The sequence below is a fragment of the Melanostigma gelatinosum genome (genome assembly GCF_949748355.1).
Source record: "Melanostigma gelatinosum genome assembly, chromosome: 8".
Taxonomy (NCBI): domain Eukaryota; kingdom Metazoa; phylum Chordata; class Actinopteri; order Perciformes; family Zoarcidae; genus Melanostigma; species Melanostigma gelatinosum.
The window spans coordinates 11260124-11278210 of record NC_136641.1 but is presented as its reverse complement, the minus strand read 5'-3'; the positions used below and the strand labels follow the sequence as shown (position 1 = coordinate 11278210).

General features: G+C 41.6%; 2 protein-coding genes across 2 annotated transcripts in view; one reads left to right on the top strand and one right to left on the bottom strand.

Annotated features, from left to right (window-relative positions):
* Positions 1 to 781: 781 nt before the first annotated feature.
* Positions 782 to 9875, bottom strand: emc1 (ER membrane protein complex subunit 1). Its single transcript, XM_079272890.1, has 22 exons — positions 9736 to 9875; positions 9154 to 9281; positions 8987 to 9052; positions 8738 to 8831; positions 8522 to 8650; positions 8289 to 8415; positions 7955 to 8104; positions 7644 to 7811; positions 7300 to 7371; positions 6987 to 7085; positions 6736 to 6832; positions 5978 to 6094; positions 5140 to 5339; positions 4812 to 4961; positions 4313 to 4474; positions 4105 to 4224; positions 3816 to 3953; positions 3090 to 3263; positions 2697 to 2907; positions 2486 to 2570; positions 2280 to 2409; positions 782 to 1674 (listed from the first exon to the last, which is right to left on the bottom strand). Exons 1-22 carry the CDS (start codon positions 9825 to 9827, stop codon positions 1495 to 1497), a joined length of 2889 nt encoding a protein of 962 aa, XP_079129016.1. The 5' UTR covers positions 9828 to 9875; the 3' UTR covers positions 782 to 1494.
* A 612-nt stretch (positions 9876 to 10487) lies between these two features.
* ubr4 (ubiquitin protein ligase E3 component n-recognin 4) overlaps positions 10488 to 18087 on the top strand; it is a gene marked incomplete at its 5' end in the record, with an annotated part of 49215 nt that continues 41615 nt past the window's right edge. Inside the window, 14 exons of the mRNA XM_079273090.1 lie at positions 10488 to 10612; positions 13142 to 13239; positions 13356 to 13459; positions 13706 to 13835; positions 14164 to 14309; positions 14502 to 14601; positions 15055 to 15196; positions 15410 to 15534; positions 15740 to 15864; positions 16070 to 16129; positions 16305 to 16495; positions 16696 to 16795; positions 17245 to 17397; positions 17867 to 17984. Coding sequence (XP_079129216.1) covers positions 10488 to 10612; positions 13142 to 13239; positions 13356 to 13459; positions 13706 to 13835; positions 14164 to 14309; positions 14502 to 14601; positions 15055 to 15196; positions 15410 to 15534; positions 15740 to 15864; positions 16070 to 16129; positions 16305 to 16495; positions 16696 to 16795; positions 17245 to 17397; positions 17867 to 17984 — 1717 coding nt within the window. The remainder of the gene's footprint in view (positions 10613 to 13141; positions 13240 to 13355; positions 13460 to 13705; positions 13836 to 14163; positions 14310 to 14501; positions 14602 to 15054; positions 15197 to 15409; positions 15535 to 15739; positions 15865 to 16069; positions 16130 to 16304; positions 16496 to 16695; positions 16796 to 17244; positions 17398 to 17866; positions 17985 to 18087) is intronic.

Here is an 18087-nt window from a genome sequence, read left to right as displayed (position 1 = left end):
ATTTGCGCGACACAACCAAAACGTGCTTTGAACAGTGAAACAAACAGCAGATAAACCTCTAAACTTCTGTTTCTACTTCAGTGCTTATGACTTTTGCAGGCTTTTTTGAGCAAGCCACATCCTACCTGAAAAATACAACGCAAGCATAGACTCCTGCATCATATTCTCTGCTCGTGTGCACAAAGTTGAATCGATTTGAAGGAATGAAGAGTGGCCTCACCGCCCGAACACACGACTGAAACCTGCGGCCATCCTCAAAATGATTGACAGGTCTCAATACATATGAAGTACACAAGTAAACAACTCTTTACTCGTTCAGTAAAACACGCTTCCATTTTCACTTATGCTCAGTTGACAAACTTTTAATCATGAATTGTTTTTATGTATGTGCTTTTAGCTCAAACAATGTTTAAAAAAGTACATATTGGGCCTTTAATGATTGTGTATGTGTGTGTGTGCATGGAAGTCATGTTACGTTTACACTGTAGAGATGCAGACCCCCGTCTACAACCTTTGTTACATCAACAGGTTGGAAGTTCTCATGAAGATTCTGTGTCAGATTTGGCCCAAGCAAAAACTGTTTAAGTTCAAAATGTTGTTCATGTCAAAAGTAAATCATTGTAAAATTGTTTTTTTAATCTATTTATAGAAATAAAATAACTTATTCATTCTATGAACTGGGCTCAATATCTTTTTTCCCCCACATCAGAACAATGATATGTACCAAGAATACATTTTTGCACACTCGGAAAACAGGAAAACACTTAAACTGGAGTTCTGTGACAAATTTTAATGGAGCATCAACAGAAGCCGACAGGGGATCACTGATGGTCATTGTCAAGCATGTGATGGTGAAAAGAGTGCGACTGTGCCTTTGGTGGGAGTCATCAGGAAAGTACAAATAACCATTTATTGTCCATTCTGCATTATCTGCTCACAGTTCATCTACCATCAAACCAAATGGCATTTGGGCATCACAGGGAGTATCAAATCAAGCTCCCACATGTTGCATGTCTACTGTCTCTTTTTCACTGACCTCCACATATACTATCAATCTCCATTAGAGAAGTCTAATGCAGCAGAAATGTCACAAACGTAATCTTGGAAAAAACAACATTGTTTTAGTATCTAACTTTCACATGTGTGGGAATTTCCAAACTACACAATTTATTAAATCCTGTTGTATTCACTTGTAATTAGTTATGTGTTAAACATTTAATCAAAAGGACATGGCACAAAAAAAACACACAAAGAAACAGTTATTCCACCATGAAATTAATCCTTGTGCTTGCAAAATAAGTTAAAAAATAAACACATAAAACACTCTACTAATCCCCCCCCCCCACCCACCGTCCCCTCACCTCTGCAGTTCCTTAAGGGCCTTGTTGAATTTGGCCTGTGTTCTTCTACAGGCGCTGCCTCAGCCGTCTCCTCAGGCCGAGGTCCTTCGTGCAGCCTCCGGGGCAGCAAGAGATGGTAATTTTGACGATCGCTTTACCGCCAGGCCCGGTTGAGCAGTTTGACTTCTGCCAGGCGTTTGCTGATCATGGTGGCAAAGAAAAGTGCAAAGAGAACGCTACTGATCAGCATGTAGTCGTAGTCGTCTTTCAGTACGTCGAACTGCTTCGAGGGATAGACACGAGTCTGGTAGATGTCGAGACCGTATGCCACCACCTATAAAAGGGAAAACAACATTGTCATATTGACTGGACATTTAATTCACCCAAAGGGGATAAAAACAATGTCTTGACTGTATGTTTTGGAAGGATTTAAATTGTAAGGCTATTTTAGAGGTTTTTTTAGGCCATTACTCAGTATTATGTCAGAAATGCGCTGGGTGCATCCATTCTTTATTTAATTGATAGGGACAGAGCACGTTAATGAACATCAGTACAAAAATACAAGATGTGAACATGACAAAGTAATCATGACGATGCTAATTTACATCGGTTGTCCCTAGGCAGGTATCAAAATTATTTTCTTCATGAGAAGGACTTCATCCTAAAGTTAGCTTACTTGCCAGTGGTTGTTCATTTCATAACTTTAAATGGAAAGCACATATTAAGAAATACTGGCACGAGAGACCAGGATAACTAAATAACGATTTTAGAAGATGAACACCACAAATTAAAACTTAGGAAGTTAAATTCTGACACACAGTGGCAGCTCAGTTCAACCAAACAAATGTACTTTTCACTCCATTTTTTTTTTGGTCAAAACATTTTCTAAAAACACAAACGATTGTTATATTTTTGTCACTATCTTAATGGCAGACTCACCAGGCAGGTTGACTCCAGTCCAGACGGGGCAGTGTAAATCCCTCGCACTCTTGATACAGTCTGATTGTAGTTGATGAACCACTCCGTACGGATCAGCAGCTCTGGTGCGTACGGTATCAGGTTCTCTTCCCTGGAGATCAAGTGAACACGTTAGACAGAGAAAAGTCAATGAAATGTTTCTAATCAAACTCGACTGGAAGACGCACCGGCTTTGCTCCGTCACTATTTCTGGCCTCCGAGGGTCAAGGAACATCTTGGGTAGTGACAAAATCCCTCCAGATGGCAAGCCAACTGTGATGAAGAAAAGCAAGAGATTCATTTTTTGTGTCGTTATTAAAAGTAACAAGGCAAACAATGCTGTGAAGAAGGTGATTTACTCCACTGCAGCCCAGCCATGTGGAGCCGGCTTAAACTTACTGAGCAAATGGCGGCTGGTGATGCCCTTCTCGGTCAGCGTGGCCTCCATGGCAGAAATTGAGGAGGGGAAAATGTAAGACTGCTGAAGCACCTGAGGAGCGTGTGGCCGATCCAGTGAGCTGAACACGGTGCTGTTGTAGAGCTCCATCCCTTCATACAGTTCAATTACGGAGAACTCATTCCTGCGAGACTTGGTGCTCCAGTACTCGTACTGCGGCGTCAAACAGAGGCAGGGGACACATTAGGATCACTGTTGACTGTGCTTAGTCATTTGTATACAGCTGCAGAGAGCAAACACCATATTCTGACTGTAACCAAGCAAAGAACAACAAAGCAAAACTAAATATCTTTCATTTTTAACCGCAAGAGTGACTGTCGGTAAATATTACTCACCACCACCCAATTTTCAGAGTGCACAACATGCACTGGTCCTCGGGTCTTTCTCTGAACAGCCTCATGGATGATGCGACCAGTCACGCCGTCAATCAGGAGGATCCCGATGAAGCTTCGCTCCTGATGCAGGTCTGTGCTCTCAGTCACCACAGCCAGTAGATTTGGGTTTAGGTACTGTGAGCAATTAGATGAAAACACAAATCAGCATCTTGATCAAGGTTAAGAAATCTGTCTTTTCCATAACAACCCTGACTTTTAAAAACTTATATTGGCTCCACTAGCAGCAGCAGGGCCTAAAACATGGAGTTTTTATTCCCTACAACACAGATAAAGCTCAAAGTGTGAGAAAGACACCAGTGCCTTGTTCGTCACACACTTTTGCAAGCTGGGATGTAGAGAACATTGCAATCTCCAGAATCCACGAGAGAGCCTTGGAGTTTTCTATCGCTCTATCGTTTCTAGTGTAAGAGCCCGAGTAGAAGAAAATGGGGTTTAATCGTATTCAGAGTCAGTGGTGAAGAGAGGATACGATTCACTGGGGAAACAGTAACATGAGGGACCGCATTTCAGCCTATATCAGAACACGAGGAGTGACTCTGTCTCACTGAATGAGCGTGAGCGAGAAGTCGAGGCAACAGTGACCAAATCCAGCACCAATAAGAGATATGATACCATCTTCAAACTCTCGCACCACAGTGTTAAAGGTTTCAGGGGAAGTTATCATACCTTATAGAGGACACTACGGTCTCCCATTACTCTGCCCTGGGAGTGCACATGCTCATTGGGCCGCTTCCCTTTGATGGAGACAATCTTCTGCACCTCGGTTGGCATGAGGATCTCCCAGATCAGCTCAGTCGACAAGTCCTGAGCACACAAAAATATTCTGTCTCATTATTTTTGCCAGTCAGTCATTTATTATGTCATGGTGGCTCGCCGTAAGAGCAACAACAATAAAACAGACTTCTGACAACCAAAAGGTAAAGCCTGGCGGTGGCTAGGCTTTTCTAAAACTTGCCGTTCGTAGCCTGTAGCCGGAAAGTCTTCCCTGGTTGGCGTCAACAAGATAAAAGAATATGGACGAGGCCATCTCCTGGAGCTGCTGAAGTACATTCTTTGTGGAGGGAAAAGCAGACACCTGTGGAAAAAGAACAACAGATGCAAGTTTACGAGTGGTGCGTTGCCCTGATGCAAAGACAGAACGTTCATCCGAGTTTGCCACTGACCTTGTACTGGTCATCAACAAGGAGTAAGACTTTAGCATAATCCTGGTCCATGAGAGGCAGCATGAGTGACTGAAGTATCGGCTGAGGCAGAGCAGGTGGGGTGACGTGACTCTTCTTTCCAAAGATGGGATTAAATACGTGCAGTGTGGCCAGCCCAGTGTCCTTATGAAAACAATAGAACAAAACATTGTGGAAATGGCAAAAATGTATACACACATCACCAGTTGCGCCAATGTTTTCCTTTCAAGTGCAGGTAACTGCAGGAGAAAAAAAAAAAAGCAAGTCCGCTTTTGCCTGCGTACCAGGCGTGCTCAGTAGAAACTTTAAGTTCTCTCTCTTGCAGTCCCTCACTCTGTGCGCGGTACAACAGTTAGCAATCGATCTTGTGATTTAACAGCTACGTGATTTGCTTCATTTATGCTGGCGAGACCCGCAGGATAATATCATTGACTCCCGCAGCTGAATATCTTTCAAGCACAGAGCTCTTGTTGTCAGATACCTTGTCTTTGATGAGCAGCGTGCACTGTGGCGGATGAGGGAAGTGGGCAGTGGTCCGTTGCACCATTAGTTTGAAAGCTGCATTCGATGGGATGTTGTCCAGGTAGTGCCTCCATACAATACTGCCGGTCTTGCTGTCGATACCAAAGAGCTGAAAAATAAACAAAGGGAAACATTAGGATGGAGTCTATTAAGCAGTGTTTCATTTCACTTGAGGCCTGCCTGGCCATAGACAAAAAACAAAAACTTGTTTAACCCCCATTGTGCAGCTCATCAGTCCTGAAACACTTCCATTAACCTCCACGAGAGGGTAAGCTTTAGTCTCGTACCTTCCCAGATGCAGTAACCATGACCATCATCTTCTGCAGGTTGAACTCGTCTCTGGAGAGGGTCTCAATGGTCACGTCATTTTTGACTTGACTGCGAGGCTTCCGTGCGTCGTAGAACATCTTCCAGAGGTGGGCGATCCAGGCCTGCAGCAAGATGACCTGAGAGGAGAGCCTCTTCAACAACATGGACAGCAGGCCGTCTACACAAATCACAGAGGGGACACAGATGCTGCTTCAGGACTTTTAGTGGATTGAGAATCACAACTTGGACATTGTGCGATCGTTATTGGAGGCAAAGCGCCGGTGTACCTCACAACAACAACAACAGGATTTTAAGTCAACAACAGGAGAACCTTAAGTTTTGTATAAGAAAAACAGAGAAATGCATTACCTTGAATGGCTGAATCCAAGCGAAGCAATAAAAACAAGACAAAGATGAAAGAAAGTGAAGCAAACAGCAACCACGTGGACACGCCCAAAGACATCCGTTTTAACCAGACCACCAAGCCTGTTGCAACCTCAGAAATAACTAAACTACAACTATGATGATTAAATGCAGGTGCCGGGCAGTTAGGATTAAAGTAAAAGCAACAATTAAGTGGACGTAACCATGAGTTCTGCGTTGGTGGAAATTTTTTAAATGAAGAACCAAGCGAGCTTGACAAATTACCCCCCAAGATTAGGAGCTGCTTTTCTCGGCCATGCAAGGAAATTAGAGAACTACTAAGAGAGAGTGAAAACTGAAAGTAATGGATAAAACACTGAATATAAAACCCCAGCAGTACTTGATGCTGGAAAATGAGGGAAACACATGAAGGGATTCTAGTTTGACATTTACCAGCCTTTTTGCCAAACTCTCCCTCCAGCTCTGCCTGCGTTCCTGTGAGAGGCAGATCCACCATTTCCATTGTCACCACATCTGAGAGGGCCTCGTCTCTCGTCCACATTACACGCCCTGGAAAACGAGACTCATTATTGTTCTGTGTAATCATTCATTCCACTTTACACACCCTGTGACAGTATGCAGTTTGCGTTGACGCTTTTCCGTGGACTACAACATGAGACACTCTTCCCCCCCTCGTGCTTGTGGAAAGTGCTCCACACAGTGGTCTGATGTTGGCAGTAATGATTATGATTAAGAAGTGGAATTTACCGAAATGTTGTCATGAGCTCAAAGCATGGCTCACAAGTCTCTGCACTTTAGAAGGAAGTGCTGGATCTCAACGGTAAACACAATGAGTGACCGACTCTTTGCTTTCTCAAGGGATTTCACCTGTTGGCTATAAATACCATGCGATTCCCCACCACCCACCACCGGCAGACATCTGTATAAAAGTAGCATATCCTCCATTTCCATGCCTAATAAAAAGCAAAAGGTCAAGAAGTTTTTGTGGGATCTGGCCAAAAACAAAACCCTGAAAAAATGTTTTCATATTTTTAACTACGAGAGGGAAATTAAGATGTTTAGACTTTGGTGCCCCTCAGTGGTAGGATTAAAAAACACACCATGGCAGAAAGTATTGCGTCCAAATGCCTCATAACAGACACAGCAGTCTTTCCAACACTAACAAAGCTTCCAGTTGTTTCCATCCATACCTGGCTGTTGTATGAACGTGAGCATGTGGTCCTCTGTCTGCACCATGACCCTGTAGCCAACAGAGTCGTCTTTCTTGAGGAATGCTTGTACATGCAGCTGGAAGAAGGAATAAAAACGGTGTCATAATATTAAAACACTGCATGTTTAACAACATTAAACTGCAGGTAAAGTAAATCGATGAAGCCTTGGTGACTTGATCAGCGAGATATCAAACATGCTGGAGAATCATTGGAGAGAAAGTTAAGCTCACCTTCTCTGGTTTCCCACCATTAGGATCCAAATTAAAAATCAGTGTTGTGTCGAGAAGTCTGCGTCCAGATTCTGCACTAAAGAGGTTAAGACTGCAAGCCTATAGGGCAGAAAACAGGTTGTCATATGAATCATAAGAAATGGTTTTAATCTTGAGGGAAACACATTTTATGGGTTCATCAAAATCAACATGCCAATCACACAAAGAGACGGTAGTACGTCTGTAGTAAACCGATTGATAAATACACTGTAGTTCATCAAGAGCAAACCAGATAAATAAAAGAATATGAGAGTATGATTTCACATTAACTCACGGTTTTATTCTTGGGCGACATTACAGCAGCAACAGTCTTCTCTCCAGGGGTAGCAAACGAAACCAGCATGGCCTAAGAATCGAGACAAACGAGTTAACGATTGTTTATACTGCTTCTTAAAATAACAATTGTAATATCTCAGTATGACACACAGATTGACCACTTTTTAAATAATAAAGATGAAGTTACCCAACAATTATGATATATTCCAGCAACAAAGTCACATGTACATGTTAGACATGTAACTAAAGCTTTTATCCAGCGTGACTTCCAGTACAGGAATTGCAATATCAGAACATAGACTATCATGCATGAGAGGGAGAGGTAGGGAAACAGTTACTTACAGGCTTGAAGTCTCTCAGTGTAACTATCTGACCATCGCTGAGCTGGAGAAGCAGGTGGTGTTCTGGCCCGAGCTGAAGAAAGAATTCTGACAGTGGCGGGCGGGCTGGGTTGGGCTGAGTAGACACCAGCACTGGTTGGAACCCGGGAGTGACTTCAAGTCCCAGAGACTAAAAGAAGAGAAATGAAATGTTACATTGTGTAGGAAGACAAATACAGAGAAACAAGAGTCAAATGGAGACCAAACCAGAGAACAGGACAAACACAGTAATTTTATCAAATAAAAAGGTTCTGGTTTCATTCTGAGGGGTACCTGCAGGGGGATCTGGGTCATCTGTGACTGCTCATGCAAGTCAAGCGTGTACAGAGATCCAGCTGCTGAGTCCACGCACGTCAACATCCCCTGACCGATCACTGCACAGCTGGCCTGTATGTTGGACAGCCACGGGGCTTCCACTGAGATCTGAGGGCAACATAAGCTAAGACTTAAAAATTGTGGAATTTAATAAATATAGTGCAATACTGCAGCTTTATTTGATATTTTCAAAACTTATTTCATTGTATTTCCCCCCCTAAGTATTATATAAAAATGATATTCCATTTAGTCTACAGCATTCATATATAGTGCTACTTTGAATCAGGATTACCTGCTTGATTATCTCTCCATCCTCCAAACTGTAAGCAACAATTGCAATGTGGGAATGAGGAACAACTCCCAGTGCATACACTTCACCATTTCCACCAGAATAAACAGCCTGGTAATCCACCGTTTCACTGTTGAGATGAAAAGACAAACCGTTATACAGCGTTAATAATGACAATCCTGTTGGTAAACATAAACGATAAAGCCTTAATAATATTAAAAAACACATCCACTTGCCTCTCTGGTAGATTCTCGACCCATTTTTGATGCCCATTAGAAAGGTAATGGAGAGAGATGACGGTTTTCTTCAAAACAGCCACGTGTTTCACGAAGTCTTGCTGTCCAACTAAACATGCGGACTGGAAACTAAAAGGTGTAACAAAAACAGTTAACGTCTGTTCAAAATACAGACAATTCTTAAATTTAACAACAGCCAATCAAGGAGGTAATCACCTGCCAGAGTCCAGCACAATCTCCCAGTTCAAACCACCAACATTTATGTCCCAGGAGCGCAGCTGGCGGCCATTACCAACCACCAACACCGCATCTAGGAGACAAGAACAGTTTTATGAGACGTCTGCTTTCAATAGGGGAACTGAAAAGGTCAAAACTCTAGCAACACTTTTAATACATAGAACAATTATATTAGAAGACAATATGGGGTTAAACATTTTGTGAGCTCAACTGCAATGACCAAATCACCTTGTCCATATTGCAGAAGAGCGTCGATGTTTCCCTCTGGCCCGGTCATATCCACATGTCGCCACACTGTAACAGACGGTGAATAAATACCAACATAGGAACACAAAGTAGGTCAACTGAGAGACGGGTTGTCTGTCTGTACTTGGAACCTACAACAAAATACTCACAGAGTTCTCCGGTCCTGGTATTGAGTGACGCAAAGACATTGTTCTCTGTTGCCAAAAGCACCTTTTTGGATGACTGGACATGTGTGTCGAAATTGGCAAAGCGAACCTTGCCAACATATTGCTGCCTCCTGTACATCACAAAAGAGAAAACAACATGTCAATAAGCAAACATCCTGGTATATAATTATAGCTGACTATAATAATACTGACAAGTACAGCAATCCCTACAGGGATCAACCCCAGAGTTATACAAATGCTAATTTATAAAAAGAAAAAAGGAAAATATTGGTGGACGGCACACTTGACTTGGTACGATCAGATTAGTTTAAATGCTTTTCAAATGTTTAGAAATCAATTTAAAAAAAAATGTTAACCAGCAGCACCTGGAGTAAGCTAGTAAGCACAATGTATCGTATTACTTTTTAAATATCTTTCGTAAATATCGGTTGTCTCACACACAGTCCAGCCCAAACACACCGGGTCGCAGCTAGTGGCTGTGACAGGTGTTAGCTTTAGCATTTCTACATTAAAATATGGCCCTGAACAACACACGTGTGTGATCGTTCTCTAGATTTCTCTTACCAGTCAAATTTCCCCACTTGATCCTCAAACACAGCCTCGACAATGCTGCATAACAGGATACATTTCAGGCACAACAGAATTAGCTTTTCCATTGCAGCAGGAGCTTGCGCTTGCTCTTCAAGAGAAGGAGGAAGCCGGAAGTCAACGTCACTTCCTTCTCGTCTTGTGACTGGAAGGTGCTGCCTCCTACAGGGCGGAATGGTACACAGCATCAATGAATGTCGTGATCACAAAGACTATTTCAAAAATGTTTTAACTTTCATATGTCCACAAAAGTTCTAATACAACATAGTTTTAATTCGATGTGATGAAATAAAACTCGTTCTTATCGAAATACCATTTGTTTACGCAGTCAGAAATCGGGATAAAGGAGACCAGAATTCTTTCATTGGTTGCTGCTCAGATAACAGTAAAATAAAAAATAAAAATAAAAACCTATTCATGGATAACCTATTCATTTACAGGACTGTTAAAATACCCACAGTAAAATAAACACTGTGTTGTTAGATGGGAACGATGCAATGAGGAAATACAAGAAATAAGTGACCTGTGTACACCTATATGAGGTATTAAATGGCATAAAATGTAATGAAAAAGCCATTATTTTATTAGTATTGGGGGCAAACGGAGTACTTTTTTGCTGAACTGTAGTGTTCACCTGTGGTGTGGTGTGGTGTGTTGTGAGCGCCCCCTGTGATTCACTTTCATTCTTCCTTCAGTACAGTAGCAGGTTTTTTCTATGGGATTTCAAGATGGCGTCGAGCGAAGGAGATGGGGAACACGAATGGACAGCGGCAGTACGGCCGCTTTTATCAGCTTCGTACACCGCTTTTGAAACGAAGGAGCTACCTCAGCTTATTGGGTCTATAATAAACAGGTAACCGGTTACATGGCAATACATGGCGTGTCTTTATTTGCTCAAATAGTAACCATGTCCACCCATGAGTGAGCTGGCCGGCTAACATGCTAAGTTAGCCTGGTTGGTTAAGTTCGATGGCAATCGTTACCCGCTTAGCTAACGTTAGCGGCTAGCAAGCTACTTGAGTTTAACTTGTATTGGCATCGAGTCAGTTGCTGGCGTTAGCTAATATGCTAATGCTAGCTAACGTACTCAAAATGTTTTTAGGTTGGCCCTAAACTGTTTGAAATACGGCTCGAGTTATAACTCATGGACATTGATCTTTAATGTGGTAGCATTGCTGTGCAATCGACAGTCGCTGTCACAGTGTAACGTTAAGAAAATTTGCCTCATCATTAGCTAGCTAACACAAACATTAGCAAGCAAGCTACCAAGGGGCCTTCCATAATGATTGGGTAACGTTGAAATAGCCCAGCCGTAGTAATTGTTGACTACGTCAGCAATCACAAGTTGGCTCTATTATATTCGGTTATGTTTTGAGCCACATCCAGTCTACTCTCGTCACGTCAATACACACGTTATACATAAAGTGATTAACAGGGTTATCAGTTTAACGTTAGCTGTTGTGTCTGTAGTTGGGCTGGAAGTAGGCGGGGTCCTTGTAACATTACACTCTACTCATTTTTGATGAGGTAGCTATGGGTCGCCGTGAATGTATTTTCAAGAAAACTATATTTGGTAGATATGGCTGCTTTGTAACGATACGCAAGGCTAAATGTGAGGAATATGTGTCACGGTTGTGCTACACTACGAGGAAGCTGGTGCAGTGCCAGTCACACAGGGGGAACGAGTGTTTGTGCCAGAATTAACGTAATTTATTTCCGGGAACCTTTCGTTAATTTGATCGCAAAACGTGCACATTTCGCCTCGCAAACTACCAATCCACCACCATGGAGTGATTATCAGTTCAGTAGCACCCAACGTTTCACAGCAGCCAGTTTGTCTTGGCACTCTTGACGCTCATTTTCAGTGGTGACATCAGCTGACCCCTCTGGGTAAACTGAAGAGCTTCTTGCCATGTTTAGTTGTTTGGTTTCGATTTCCAAAGCAACAATCAACCTGAAAATATAAGCAGCAATCATGGCTGTCAGTTTCGTTTTCAAACGAATCATCCAACTGGACTTGTATACACGATTGATGTGTCTGACTTCTGATGCTCACTCAGTAGCTACACTATCATATCCAAAGCATTTTTTCAGCAATGTTTTATTGACCATATAACTCTTTCAAACATGGTAAACATGAAGAGTTAGATAATGCAGAGTGAATGCTACAAGAGTAGTGTGATATTTTAAAATAAATGTTTATGTTTACAACTGGAAAGTTTGGTCTTTCGCTTCACGGGTCAGCACATTTCAGTGGTGGGGAGATCTTCAGACTGTCAGGATGATGAGCAAAAATGAAGGTCTTTCCATTATTTACCATATTCCTAATTTTAGAAGCACAAATCAGAAACAGTTCTGGCTGGTAAATAAACATGATGTATCAACTAGTAGCAGATGTAATATAACAGTTTTTCAGAGATCGATTTGAGAAATAGTTTGAATTAGGTTCTATGAAGGTGCTCATAAAGGGGTAGCCGGTCTTTTGGTCTTGATGTTCTTGTACTGTCACTTGATCAGATTGATGTATCGGAGGCTTCAGAAAACAATCACGAATATGAATAGATAATTCAAGAAACATGCGGTTCACGTCCCTGTGATGGACTGATGCTTAGAGCGTGTCGGCCACACAGGTTGGTCTCCACCAACAAAGGTTGCCTTCCTTCTGTCTGGAAGTATGTGACGAGATCACAGATTGAAGAGGCGTCATATGGTTTTGTCAGTTTAGGTGTCAGTTCTAGATGGTGTGGGACACTGCTGAGGTCTGTCGGTAGAAACATTAAATCAGTGCTCTGTGTTTCCATATGTTTTTCGGACACCAAATAGGCGTAACTGCATAATTAAACACAGGTCTTCCCTGGAGACTAACTGCAAGTAGCCAAATAGATGTGACAGCTAGGGCCAGTTGTGTTTTCTTATTTATGTGAGAATATATTTGTCAGAAGTCATGAATAAAAAAAAAACTGTCATGGTTTGTGAAATGCATACAGGTGTGCCTATACATAATACTTTCTCCAGGTCTGTCTAGGAAGCTTTAGTTGTTGTGAAACAGTTAGCAACCACAAGAAAGGCAACAGAATCAAAAATCTGTATTAATCCAAAGGTAACACTTATTTTCATTTGGGCAGAGTTGATATTTACATTTGTACATATTTACAGCATGTAAATATGTACAATATGTTTCTAGATATAGGTTGTAGGAGGCTTTGGGACTGTTGCTAAATGCTATCGGTGGTATTAAGTTCATTAAGTGGACTTAAGTGTCTCATACAATCGTCCTCATCTTTCTGTTCTCTCTTAACTCTTCTGCGTAAAATGCTCTAAATGTTCTACATAAATTCCTCTTTGACAGCGTTTAATGAGATAATTCACTTGTCATTTGCAGTGAATCGGACATCCTTCACCACGACAAACAATATGAGCCTTTCTACTCCTCATTTGTGGCACTCTCTGCACACTACATCACCACAGTATGTGGGCAAAGTATGTATCTTTCATTTTTGTCTTTAGTGTAACACTGCCATTCAGCCCAAATATTTAAATCTTACAGTGTTTGTGTTTCTTCCAGCCAGCAAATAACTTCTGCTCTGTCTCTCTAGTACCGAGGAACCAGCTGCTTTCGGTTGCTGCGGCGTGCAAAGTGTTGATTGAATTCTCATTGCTGCGCTTGGAGAACCCTGATGAGGCGTGTGCGGTATCACAGGTGAGAGAAACAAACTGCACGAGAGATTGTAACGTAGGACGGCATTCAACTGATACGTTGTTTTTCAGGAGATATGACTAGCCACAGACAAAATATAGCTATGTTTTCTCTGTCAGCCACTTTGTCTCGATTTAGTTGTGTTGAATCTTTGGTTTTACATTTTGATCAGTTTATTAGATATCAACTGAAGTTCTCTGTTTTGAAAGGACATTATTTAGTGAGGTGATACTGTGTATTTTTCCTCAGAAACACCTGATTCTTCTAATAAAAGGACTTTGCACGGGCTGTAGCAGACTAGATCGCACAGAAATCATTACTTTCACTGCTATGATGAAATCTGCCAAGTTGCCTCAAACCGTCAAGACCCTTTCAGATGGTAAGTGTCCTTCGAAGCGTTGTTTGTGTTCGCACTTGGTGCCGTAGCGTGAGCCGCCTCTGACTGACAACAGAAACTGAAACGGAGCCATTCAACTCTGAGAAATGAAATGGCCCTGCTGACTTGGGGCTTATGCATTGGTTATTATAATTATTTTATTACCGGTAGTTCATTTGTCTTACATTGACTGATGTAGTGATTGTTCAGTGACATTGTTGATGTTTGTCCTGACTGAGACTTCAAAAATGGACATAATCATCCTACAGGCAGAAATCTTCAAAGCTTTGCTATGTGGAGAAAATTGTGTCCTTCCTTGTTCATTTCATAGTGGAAGACCAGAAGGAGTTGCCCAGTGCTGTGAACCCAGAGCTCCGACATAAAGAAGTACAAATGAACTTCTTTAATCAACTGACTTCAGTTTTTAACCCTGACCTTACCACCATCTTGGCCTCCCCGTCAGCATCGCACATGCAGGCAAGTGTTCCAGATCAGCTCCACAGCTGCATCAACAACTTTTCATTTTCTTCTTATCAGTGTTTTTACTGACAATAAACTCACTTTGAACCTGTGATATAAATTGCCATATATACAATTAAAATCGACATACGGTTGCAATTAATCATGATTTTCTGTTTAAAACAAACAAACAACTCTCTCCAATTCCAGGCTGAGAGTGATTGCGATGACCAAACCACAGATCAAGCTTTTCAGGCCAAAATGAAAAACGCCTTTGTCTCCCAGAATGTGTCAAACCTACAGGAACTTGGTGAGTAGTTGGTGCTTTGTTGGATAATTATACTGTTAACGTGTCATGATTTAAAAGTGTCCCCCACTGTTTGTGTTGAAACACGATGAATGCACGTTTCCTGAGGATATACATCTCTTCATTAATACAGCCTTGAAGTATTCACCCCCTTGTCAGATTATGATTTCTAGGCTGTAAGTTCCAAATTGAATGTCAATTTGTAACTTTAGGGCCTCTCTGTGTCATCTATTTGCTCATGTGTGTAGATGTATAAAACAGAGACACGCACACAGTGTTTTAAGTGTGAATCAATCACCTCACAGTGTATCCTGCTGGTCATTTAAAACAGAATCTTGGCTCAGTGCATTTTCCCTCGACCTTTTCAGGCCACATGACTCGTCACTAGTGCGTCAGTTTTGTTCTTTTCTTACTAGAGCTAATCATTCTTTTTTTCCCCATCATTTGTATTTCCAGGTGGGTCTGAGAAGTTGCTGCGAGTGTGTCTCAACCTGCCCTACTTTCTGCGCTACATCAACCGTTTCCAGGATGCTGTATCAGCCAACTCTTTCTTTATCATGCCGGCTACGGTGGCTGATGCCACTGCGGTCCGCAATGGGTAATTTAATAAAACGAATTGTCTGAGGTCAAAATGTTCCGAAGTCACATTTACATTTTGTTTAAATTTTATGATAATTTATGTGATATTGTAATTCGTTTTGACGTTGCAATATTGTCTGTTTATGTTTCTGCATCTGTGTTTGATTACTAGTGTATTTAGTTTTTCTCTCAAACATTAAATTACCGTTCCGTACTTCAAACCCATCTCCAGATTTCATTCCCTGGTGATAGACGTCACCATGGCTTTGGACACGCTCTCCCTGCCTGTACTGGAGCCCTTGACACCAGGGAGACTACTGGATATGACCGTGCTGGCTTTGAGCTGTCTCTATGCTGGTAGGTGATAACTCCCTGTTGGTAAAACAAAATGATACCGTCAGTAATTCCAACTCGGAGGAATTGTAGACGGGACAGCAATACCAGATTTCTTCTACAAACAATAGACCATAAAGCAGTGCAATACGACATGAGTTTGAATGTACCAGCAGCAGCTGGAACAACCACGACGGAGCCTAAAAACATACTATTTTTACCTGTTTAGGTGTGAGTGTGGCCACTTGCATGGCTATTCTGCAGGTGGGCAGCGGCTTGCAGCTTCGCTCAGCCTCCACCGGCACGAAAGAGGAGGACTATGAAAATGACGCAGCCACAATTGTCCAGAAATGTGTGAGTATTATGAGTACAACATTCTCAATGTATGCTCGCATATTAGTTCTGAGTTATTAGCTACATTGAGACTTTTGCTCCTCTCAAGTTTTACATGGGCCCAGAGAGTTACTTGTTTACTGACTAACAACTTCCTTGCCAGCATTTGTAACGAGATACAGCACATTTAAAATGGTAACAAGTACAAATGTTGTGTTTGCAACAGCTGGAGATCTATGAAATGATTGGACAAGCCATCAGCAACTCCCGCAGAGCCGGAGGAGAGGTGAGTGCTAGAATAGTAAAGAAGAACGAGTTCAGTGCCTTTTAAATAATGCCGACTGGGCCACTTCAGATGTGAACTGTTTTTGAAGTTAAAGCAAAGAAATATGTCGGAGGTTTTTTATAAAATACATTCTTAATGATCGTTTTTTCTTGTTGTTCTTATCTGTGTACTCCAGCATTATCAGAACTTCCAGCTGCTTGGAGCCTGGTGCCTGTTAAACAGCCTGTACCTGATCCTCAACCTGAGCCCCACTGCCCTGGCGGATAAAGGCAAAGAGAAGGATCCCCTGGCTGCCCTGCGTGTCCGTGATATTGCTGCTCGCACCAAGGATGGCGCGGGATCGCCTAAACTTGGTCCTGGCAAAGGGTAATGAATACAAAATCAGATGGTATAATGTTTGTAGTTTCACTGCGACTCAGATTTGTCTTGTTTTATTTTAATTTAAGTCGTTTATGCAATCATATCTCTGATCTGTAATCTTTATTTTATTATTACATTTTAAGAAAATGGTCACACTTGAAAAGGGATTTGTATGCATTCATTATTTTTGTCTTTTTTTCCTTAAGGCACCAAGGCTTTGGTGTTTTGTCCGTTATCTTGGCAAACCACGCCATCAAACTTTTGACTTCGCTTTTCCAGGATCTACAAGTTGAGGCTCTTCACCGGGTAAGTCAAGAAACAATCAAAACACACACACTATTTGCTGTATTTTAAAGTCAATTTCCATTATTTTAAAACAAGTGTCTTACTGTTGTACTCATCACATCATATAAACGCATGTCACTGCTGAAAACATTACAATGCGTGTAAAAGGTCAACCATTCTGAATGGCTTCTCAGGTTTTTTTTGCTAAATCATGTCTCGTGTTTTACGGTAAACAAAAGCAAACATGCACGTTTGTAATCCAGTCAAACTTAATTTGACTATTCCAGTCTTTACTCACTACTCATTCACTGTATGCAAAGCAGTTATTCAATACAAACAAAGCTGAGAAAATATAATTAATGGTTGCGGAACGTTGTCTTATTTGCTTGAAATAATAATACAATGGATCTAAATGTACAATAAAAACCTGTCACAAACGAACACAAAAGGAACCTTCTATTTCTTTAAAGCCATGTTTCCTGCAGGGTTGGGCGAGTGATGGGCCCCCAGCTGAGCTCAACATCATGGCACAGAGCACTTCCATCCAGAGGGTCCAACGGCTCATCGACTCCGTCCCCCTGACCAATCTACTCTTCACCCTTCTCTTCACTTCCTACAAAAAGGTGCGCTCATTATATGTTTTCATAACCTGTAATTTGCATAATTACAGGTAGTTTTATTAATTTCCCCCTCACAAATAGAAAAGTGCTTGTGCTGCTTTTGGGGAAACACAAAAGGTGAAAAGATGTGGCTTCTATCAGCTTCCCTCAAGGGGAAGCCTAATTCCCACATCCTTTGTTTCTTTCTGAAGAATTTACTTTTTCATTTTCTTTAATAAGAAAACATTTCTTCAAGTAATTCTGTTTTATCTGTACAATGCAATATAACACACACGGTAGCATAGTTCAGAAAGACAAAGGTGCAACTAAATACACAGAGAGACAAAACAGATACTGTGATACAACATGATGGAGGATGTTTTGTCAGCTGTCTTTTGTCCTCTACATACTGCCTTGTTAATAAAATTGGTCTCTGATTGAAAAGATATTCAAATATGATCATCATTAAGATTGTTATGTTTGCTTCCGTCAGGCTTGTGTTCTCCAGCGCCAGAGGAAGGGCTCAGTCAGCAGTGATGCCAGTGCTTCTACAGATTCAAACACCTACTATGAGGACGACTTCAGCAGCACAGAGGAGGACAGCAGTCAAGGTACCGGTACTTTATCATTCTGGACTCCAGCAATTACATCAACACTTTAGAAAGCCTCCTTAAAATATAAAAGTCATGCTGGAGTATGCACTCGCATAGCAGC

What these genes read in the sequence shown, in the direction of transcription:
- emc1 (XM_079272890.1), bottom strand. Translation starts at nt 9,827, where the DNA reads ATGGAAAAGCTAATTCTGTTGTGCCTGAAATGTATCCTGTTATGCAGC. An exon ending in ATGGTGGGAAACCAGAGAAG is followed by an intron (nt 6,833 to 6,986) that starts GTGAGCTTAACT and finishes TCCTTCTTCCAG; the next exon opens with CTGCATGTACAAGCATTCCT. An exon ending in CACCAGCCGCCATTTGCTCA is followed by an intron (nt 2,571 to 2,696) that starts GTAAGTTTAAGC and finishes TCTTCATCACAG; the next exon opens with TTGGCTTGCCATCTGGAGGG.